Source organism: Pundamilia nyererei, unplaced genomic scaffold, assembly GCF_000239375.1.
Source record: "Pundamilia nyererei isolate P.nyererei 1_Seehausen unplaced genomic scaffold, PunNye1.0 scaffold00285, whole genome shotgun sequence".
Classification (NCBI taxonomy): Eukaryota; Metazoa; Chordata; class Actinopteri; order Cichliformes; family Cichlidae; genus Pundamilia; species Pundamilia nyererei.
Window position 1 is genome coordinate 155,313 of NW_005187686.1, and position 9,272 is coordinate 164,584.

General features: G+C 42.5%; 1 protein-coding gene across 4 annotated transcripts in view; it reads left to right on the top strand.

Moving 5' to 3' along the window:
• slc31a1 (solute carrier family 31 member 1) overlaps positions 1-6,586 on the top strand; it is a 9,183-nt gene extending 2,597 nt beyond the window's left edge. For 2 of the 4 annotated variants that reach the window (XM_005750711.2, XM_005750710.1), the window contains exons 2-6: positions 1,644-1,682; positions 4,357-4,478; positions 4,567-4,639; positions 4,992-5,160; positions 6,027-6,586. In XM_005750711.2, the coding sequence (XP_005750768.1) occupies positions 4,362-4,478; positions 4,567-4,639; positions 4,992-5,160; positions 6,027-6,228 (561 nt within the window). In that variant the 5' untranslated portion in view covers positions 1,644-1,682; positions 4,357-4,361 and the 3' untranslated portion in view covers positions 6,229-6,586. The remainder of the gene's footprint in view (positions 1-1,643; positions 1,683-4,356; positions 4,479-4,566; positions 4,640-4,991; positions 5,161-6,026) is intronic. The other 2 variants (XM_005750712.1, XM_005750713.1) reach the window with 2 other exon arrangements.
• The last annotated feature ends 2,686 nt before the right edge of the window (positions 6,587-9,272 follow it).

The window sequence follows — 9,272 nt, forward strand, 5'->3', positions numbered from 1 at the left end:
CACGCAGTTTCAAGAGGTCAGGGAAGTTCTGTAGCCTGTCAGACTCCATGCTGGCAGCTTTGATCTTAAACCAGAGAAGCTTTGGTGTGAAGAAGTCCAACATCACATTTGATCTCAGTGAATGTGAGAAAAGGAGTGCATGTTCAACAGGATGTATCATTTTTAAATATAATAATACAATGCTGCTGATAAAGATAATGACATGAAATCTTCCAGGATAAATTAATAAATGTGTAAAATTCAGAGAAAGTTCTTGTTCTGGTAGCTTATTACACAGATCCTCCTGTAATTACATAACTGAAGAGTTTCCTTTACTATTGTTTTCTTGTGGCTCTGACAGAAGGACTTTTCTGTCATTCAGTTGTTTTTCTGTTATGTATTTGCTGTGGTGTTGCGTGAATGAGAGTGGGAGGAGCTCTTTACCAGCAGAAAAGCTGTAAAGCTTCGAAAATACAGTTAAAAGTCCAAAATCCCTGAACTCCACGCAGACATTGTACAGATATACCAGTGCCATCCAGTGAGCCAGACTGCAGTCTTTGCCAGTCTGATTCTGGCCCCCGGGCCTTATGTTTGACACCTGTGTTCTACAGGAATCAAAGCAGAAGACACACACAGGGATAACCTCTGATCTCTGCCCTAAGTATTGCAGCAGCTCCTGCTCGCCTGTCAGTAGATTGCAGAATTGATGCAGTCCTGATGTCTGATCACTGCTGACTGTGCGCACACTGTGAGTCAGCCATCAGGTGTGGGTCAGCAGTGTTGGTTATGATGATTGATTTCTTCTGATCAGGTGTTTTGGAGGTTGTTGTCGTTTTACCTGCCAGCTGATTCTAACCTCATGTGTCTGATTCTTGCTGTGTGACCTTTGACCTCCATAAAGTCACACCTTTTTGGCATGAACCCGCCATGCTCGCGTTCTTTTTCTGTAGGACCTCCTGAACTATGTGAACTGAAATTAAAGTGCTATGTGACTGCTGGGGTCAAAGCTGAGGAGGGTGTGAATGATTGACTGGAGGTCTGCTGCAGCAGCGAGGGCTGGCTTCACTGAGCTCAGTTCAGCTGGTGGATAAGTGCTAGAAGCGATGAGTCACTTTGCTCATCTGCAGGAACAGGATGTGATGTCAGCAGCATCAGGACCAGCAGAGACCACCTAATCAGAGCAGAGCTTTCACAGTGTGGGTAACACTGATGTCCAATCACCTTGCTCCAAACTTCTGTCAGAGCCTTAGAGGAGGTAAAGTCAGCTCAGAGCTTATCCTGCTGAGCTGCAGTCACACTTGTCATTGATTATTGATTCACATTCGATTCAAGATGCCCCTTGAATCACATTCATTAAGTTTGGTTGAATTCTTTAATGTATAATAATACAATCAGAGATGTTCAATCCTGTAAGGCCCCACCCTGAACCCTCAGACAGGTGATCCACCTCTCACCTGGATCCAGGTTCATCAAGGTTCCTGCTGTGTGTGCGTGTGTGTGTGTGTGAGAGAGAAAGAGAGGGACAGAATGAAGCAGTCAGAGTTCAGCCTGCTCAAAGCTGATTGGCTGTCTGATGGTGGAGCCAGCCTATGACTGGCTGGAGGTTGTCGTGTAATCAGCTTTTATCTGCTGTTAAAGTCTCTGTGTCTCTCTCGCTGTTTCAGTTTCTTCAGAGCTCGATCACCCGTCACTTTGTCCTGCAGGTAAGAATTTCTAAATAAATTGAGATCAGCCAATCAGAGCACAGGATTCACAGTGAAAACAGCAGGTAAAGATGAAGAATTGAGTTAGTTTTATTTTGAAATGTGTGAAAGGCGTAACATCCTGTGTGGTTGCACCTGCACTGATGGTCACACAGGGGAACGCAGAGCAGTCGACCTGCTGGTGTTTGAAGTGAGACACCTGACCTTTCCTGTCGCCACGCTGAAGCATGAAGTCTTTCTCCCCTTGCGGCAGATGGCCACTCCTCGCTGAGCCTGGTGCTGCCCAAGATTTCTTCCTGTAAAAAAAGTTTTTCTTTCCCGCTGTTGCCAAGTGCTTGCTGATTGGTGGGTGTTATTGTAGGTCTCTACCTTACAGTATGAAGCACCTTGCTGTGATTTGGCGCTAAATGAATTAACTTAATACTGAATTGATGTCACAGGAAGTGCCCATTTTGTTCAGAGTGAAAACTGACGTTCAGACCGCTGCTGTGCATTATTGATCAGTTTGAGTCATGAAAAGTTCTGATTGATGCGGTGCTGCAGGCCTTTCAGTCAGAGGTAACAGAGAATGGCATGATTGGCCGATGGATGGTCTGCTGTCGGAAAAGCTGAGAAGCTCCACCTCCTCTCCAAACGTCTCAGATGAAAAGGGCGTCTCCTCGTCCCATCCTGTTTCTTTTTTGTGTGAACTTGAAACGCTGCGCGGTGTCCTCCGTGCCCTCACCGTGCTTCTGTGGACGTTTATTCTGGACAGATATCACAGGTGATGACATCATCAGGAAGCAGGAGTTTCGCTGTGTCCAAACACACGTTTCATGTCTGATCTGACTTCCTCAGCTTTGGAGTATGTCAGTGGGACTTTGCATCTGTGAACCAAGAAAATGTGCCCCACTTCCTGTTTGTGCAGAGAACGCCATGGGAATCATGCGAGGCATCCAGACGAGTTCAAGCGGGAAGAACAACAACAACAGAAGAGGAAGTGAGAATTCTGGGTTCCCATAGAAACGTGACAGAGATTGGGTTTGATTTGTTCATACGTGCTCTACGTTCAGCTGTTACATGTGCACAGGTGCACGCCTCTTCACTCATCAGATAAACTTTATTGACACCAAACTGCAGCTGATCAGTGATAAAGGTCACATAAGATAAACTTTATTGATCCCAGAGCTGAAATTCCTCCACTACAGCTGAAAATAAAAGATCATTTAAAAATAAATAAAATATAAAACAACAACAAAACAAACGGAGTGGAAAAAACTAAAATGAACCAAAACTAATGTCAGAGAGAGGGCGAGAGACAGAGGCACTGAATAGAGAGAGAGAGGAGGCGGCCTGCCCAAACATGACTTGGGGTTTAATGGTTGCTGACGGCAATTACCAACCTTCCCCTTAATGTTAACGATGCTGTAATCTAATTGGCTGATGGCAGACGCCAGCTCAGAGTGTTCCGACTGGCTGGTTTTGCTTTCCTTAGCCTCGGGGCCTCACGGCCAATCGGATTACAGTGAGGGCGCCTGTTCTGTGACATCAGGCTGTTGCTGAAGTTACAGCTGTTGGCGAACTGATGTGCTGTGGTGATGTCACCAGTGGTCAGTTGGTGTCTGTGCATGGACGAGCGAGGATAGCTGAGGAAGAACAGGTAGGAGAGAAGCTGCTTTAGCTTTATTTTAACCGCACAGGTGAGCTCAGGTGTTGCCGTGCATGGATGCTAACGATGACGCTCAGCTGGAGAGGAGGAGTTGGCATTGAGGAAGATCATCAGCTCGCTCTGAGGCTGGTGAGGGTGGCTTAAACCTGATGCCCCACTGGCGGCAGCTGCAGTGATAACATGCCACAAAGCAGTCTCGGCGCAGCGGGTCGTTTCCATAGATACACATCGCTCATTTCTTATGCAGAGGTTTGCAAAGGCGACGGTAAAACAGGCTGCAACAGATCTACAGAAGGCAGGTCGGTCTACAGATGCAGCGGCCTCGTCATGAGAGCGTGCGTAACTGCCACACCTGAGAGGATTTCAAAGACGACATACGCACCTTGACTGCATCACAGCAATAAACCATAATTTGTTTAATTCCAAACAAAGACTTTCAAATATTCTCTCAAATACGCACCAATAAGGCAGCAGGGCAGGATTCTGGGGGTGGGGCTACTGGTGAATGACAGATGGCTGTAGGAGGAGCAAGCAGCACCCTCACTTAGTGCCTAAAAGCTAAAACGGGGACGGGTGATATCACATTGACATCTATCTTTTATATACAGTTTGTGGTAACCACGAGCATGTGACTCAGTCACATGACCAGTGTTTATTCAGCTTTACAGTTACCACTTCTTTCCGATAATTTCATAATCAGAAGCCAATAAGGTCAGTGATCAATATCCTGATCAGACACGATTCAGACCAGAAGAGCTGTTTCTATACCGTTGACCATAATATTTTATCATACCATGCTGTAGAAGTTACAGGTACCGCTCTGCAGTGGTTTCAATCATACCTACGAAACAAAGGCGACTGATGTCGTGATTTGGTCTGCTCACACAGAGTTCAGATACTTTAATTTTGAAATGTTCACTAAATGTTCCTGCTTCCAAAGCATTGTGGGAGCTATAGTCCAAAGAGCGTAGTGGTGGTGTTCGTGATGATGATGATGATGATGATGGTTCTTGTCTCGTCTCACAGCAGCCATGAATCACCACATGAATCACCACATGAATCACAGCACCATGGCCCCGCCCACCAGCTCAGAGCACGACCACGGCTCTGGAGGAGGAGGGGAAGGGAACCATGGAGGTCACATGATGGTAAGAAGTGGGGCTTATCACTGCTAATAACAGGTCATAGATGATGTAGTGAAAGGTCTCTGTGTGATGTCATGCTGTTGTTAACTAGATGATGACATTTTACTTCGGCTGCAATAACGTGGAGCTGCTGTTCACCGGTCTGCTCATCAACTCACCTGGAGGTGAGTGATGTCACCGGCACAATTGTGGCTAAGATCCTTTATTTCCTCTGATAATAAACTTGAAGACTTTTTAAATTCTTTTTGTGTGCTTATTTTGTTCTTATTTTATAATTTATAATGATTTTAATATTAGATTTACATTTGTAGTTATATCTGTATAGCTTTAGGGTTATGTATAAAAATGCGTTTTGTTGAATACGTTTAGTTTTTCAGATTTTTCATTTTATGTAGATTATGATTAAATTTAGACTTTTAGAAATTTTGCTTGCAGTATGAATTTTGAATGTGTTTTTTATAACTGGATCTATTAACTGTTTGTTAACTCCACCTCCTCTTCCTTTGACGTAATCAGAGATGGTGGGGGCATGTATTGGTGTCTTCCTATTGGCCGCCCTGTACGAGGGGTTGAAGATTGGTCGTGAGGTTCTTCTGCGTCGCAGTCAGGTCAACGTCCGTTACAACTCCATGCCACTCCCCGGGGCTGATGGGACAGTGCTGATGGAGACGCACAAGACGGTTGGGTACGTTGCTAACGGTAACCGTTAAACAGGAGAAGAAGGAGGAGTAGGAGGTGTCGGTCTCTCAGAATTCCTAGTCATTTACCTCATGGTAAACACTAATTTTTACTGATTGGCAGCCAACATTTGGAGGGGGCGGTGCCTCCTGTCATGAGTAACTCCCGCTTCGTGGAATTATTTCCCAGGTAAATGGGTTTGGGTTCTGGTTTTGGTTCAGGTTCTTGTCCTAGGTGGGTCTGTCTGTCTGCTTTGATCAGGCTGTTCAGACTTCTATGCAGCTTCTAATTGCAGGTTCTCATACAGGATGTCCTACACCTGCTAATGGTTTAGTTGACTCAAATGCTAATGTTAATCTAATCATATGCGGGTGGATGTTAAAGGGTTAACAGTGGTGGAGGACTTCCTGCCTGCATGTGGTGTCTTGCTCTGTGACACTGGGAAGCTGATGATGCTAACTGTAATAATTCTAGTTCTGATTCTGGACAGGCTAAAGCTAGTGGTGGGCTAAGTCTTACAAATAAATACATGTTTTGTCTTTGTGAAACTGAACATTAAACACCGTAAGTCACCATAAGACTTTGGTCGCTGTCATTTGTGCATGATGTTAACTTTAAAACATGTTAACTTTATTACTGCCGATGCTAACTGCTAACACTAATCCATGGTAATGTACACAATTTTAGCTTAGGATACTTTTAGCAATCCAAAGATGTTTCAGTCATCAGGTTCCATGCTAACTCTAAGCTTATTATAATGTGTTAAGTGCTATAAGCAAAAGCAATACAATGCTAACAGGGCTACAAGTATTGAAGGGTAATATTATTTAGCATGCTGATGCTAATGCTAAGTCTTATCTCTTGACCTCTCAGGCAGCGCATGCTGAGCCCCGCCCACTTCCTACAGACCCTGCTGCACATCATCCAGGTGGTCGTCAGCTACTTCCTGATGCTCGTCTTCATGACCTACAACGGTTACCTCTGTATTGCTGTGGCAGCTGGTGCTGGCATGGGATACTTCCTGTTTAGTTGGAGAAAGGCGGTGGTTGTTGACATCACAGAACACTGCCATTAGCATTCATGCTATTTAGCACTATGAATGCTCGCTAACACTCAGTATTAGCATGCTGGCCTGTGTGCTAATAGAACTAAACACCAAGTTAGCTAATTAGCACGACACACTAAATTACAGCATTACCTGGTAAAAATGGTAACGTCACATCATACTGTAGTTGGCAACAAACGACAAGCTAGTTGTCTTCTGATTGGCCAATTCACTTTTTTTTCCCGTTTTGTTAGCTTAGCATCGTTAGCAGCTCATTAGCTGGGCCACCAATCAGAAGGCAGGATGTAATCAGTTCTTTGACTATTGGTAATTGATTGATTAGGAGCTGTTTTGATTGGTTGTATGTACAGAGCAAATCAAAAGCTCTTTTTTTTTTTTTTGGTTAAATTTTACTTCCTGTTTACGTTTTAAGATATTTAGAACATTATTATTATTATTGTTGTTATTATTATTATTATTATTATTATTATTATCTGAATCAGCCAGTCGGAGCTCGATGTTGATCAAATGAAATTTTAACTTTTGTTTTTGTCAGAAGCAGTCACTTGACTTTGTTTTAAATTGAAGCATCATGATCTGTTTGGCCAGTTGAGTCACCGTTGGCCTTAACGCCGCTGCCACCTACTGCCTTACTGCTGACTGAAGGTGGGGGCGGAGCCTCGACTCGTTTCACTTCACTTTAAGTCGACATCTTAGCACTTGCCACATGTGCTGATGATGACATAAGAACGTCTCTACTGTTGTGATTACTTTATTTTTGATGGTTCACACTGAGGAGGGTGGAGTTTACATTCTGGACCAATGGGATCGCAGGAACAGGTCAGTTGCTGGATTTAAAGTCCAACTCCAGCAAAAAGTATGTGGACATAATTTTGGTCACAGGCTTTTTAGCATGTGCACTTACTTCTGGTGCACTGCCTGAGGCTGTGTGGGACCAGCTGGTGTGATCTCGTCTTGTGTTTTATGACGTGAACCCTGTGAAGGAAACTGTTTTATGTGATCGTGTTTTAAATGCTGGAATCAGTAAAAAAACTGAATAAAGTTTAAGTAGAAACTTGTCTTTGCTGTCTTTGTGGAGCAGCATGTTGCCCTCCAGGAGGTTCACACAAGAGTTTCTGGGTTTTTGTTTTTGTTTTTTCCTCTTTTGTGGCTGTCACATTGTGTGTGTGTGTGTGTGTGTGTGTGTGTGTTGGGTGATATGTAAAAATACATAAAAGATTTCCAACCGGCAATCATCAGACCAATAACCGGCAATAGGTGATATATTTTTCTTGCACAAAAGTTTTGATGGGAGGAGCAGTGAAATCATGCACAGACTGATTTGCGTGTTTAGAACACAGAAGTCCAAACATGGACAAACAAATTGCCAAATTGCACACTGGAGGTGAAGGCACGGACAGAAATGGACTGTTGTCTCAGCGAGGAGGTCGTAGATGGAGAAGATGATCTGCTGATTTCCACTGGTGGAAAGGGCATGAAAAACATTTCCCATTGATGTCACACATGCCATGGAAATATAGCAGAGTGAAGCTGACCCCCCACCCACTTGAAACGTAAAGGCAAATAGGCGGAGCGGTTGGTGTTACATTTGTGCAGGTAAAATTAGCATTTGTGCTGCTACGGTTTCTGAGATATAACGATTTTAATTCTTACGGCCTACGCTGTATAACACCAGTGTCTGTGGCAGTGAGTTTCAGCAGCTGTGGAGTTTTGCTCTTTTATAGAAGACTGTCCACTTTTCTTAGGCTTGCTGCATATTAAGTTTTATTAGTTCAAACTCTAGTAACACAATTTAGTCGGAAGGGTCGATATTTCTTTTGTTACCAGTGCAGAAACGTTTATTTTTTTTCTGTGGAAAACTGAGTTTCATGTGAAGTGATTCACGTATACCTAAATTATTATTATTATTTTTTACATACCCAGTTTGTCTCTATATTTTGTTTTGAATTATATATGTTCATTACTATTAATGTAGCTGTCTCAGAAGAAAATAAAGTGTTTGCTTTCATAGGTTGCCACCTACATGTAGAAAATTGAATATTCCACAGCACCTAGGCCAGGAGTCTTCAACCTGCGGCTCTAAAGCCACATGTGGCTCTCTGGCCCCTCCACTGTGGCTCTTATAAGACCAAGTAAGTAATGTTTTATTATAAAGACAACAAGAAAGGGTTCTGTTAACAGTTTGTTTTTTATGAAATATCTGCATTGACTATTCACAGAATGTACAAGGCTTTTAAAAGCGATTTAATATTTCTTAGCTTCAAAACTGTTTGCTATAATTTTCAAGTTGGTTGCCCATCTTTCCTAATTTTCAATTTTTATGGAAAGGACTCACTTAGCTTCATTTTAACAAATACCTTTTTCCATTGTTAGATGATTCATTTTCTCATAAAATCTAAAGATAAACATTTTTATTTACATTTCTGTAGCTTACACGATACAACAACTCATTTTTTAGATATTTATAAGCGCTTTCTTTTTTTAAGGCTCTAGACACGTTTTGTAGCAGCAGGGGCAAAAAGGGCCCTTTGAACTGAAAAGGATGCTGAGCCCTGACTTAAGCCACGAGGTCAACACAAAACAAATACAGAAAAAAATATTGACAGAAAAATGGAACGATTACTTTCAAGGCTACAGGTGAAGGTGAATGGGTGTGTAAAGCAAATATACATCAGACTGACAAAAGAGTGTTAAAAGATTTTTAATTTAGAACTTTAACTTTATATGCAAAACTGAACTTACTGATAACACACACTAGCCATTTGAACACATGTAACTGTAATGAACCAAATAAAACAGAAAAATGCAGGCAGCACTCATTATACTGTGTATAACATAGAGGTGGGAATCACCATACATCCCACGATACGATATTATCACAATACTTGAATGGTAAATGGCCTGTATTTATATAGCGCTTTACTAGTCCCTAAGGACCCCAAAGCGCTTTACATATCTAGTCATCCACCCATTCACACACAATACTTAACGCACGATACGATATTATTGCAATTTTTAAATAATTTTTGCGATATTTAAATCAAATCAAATCA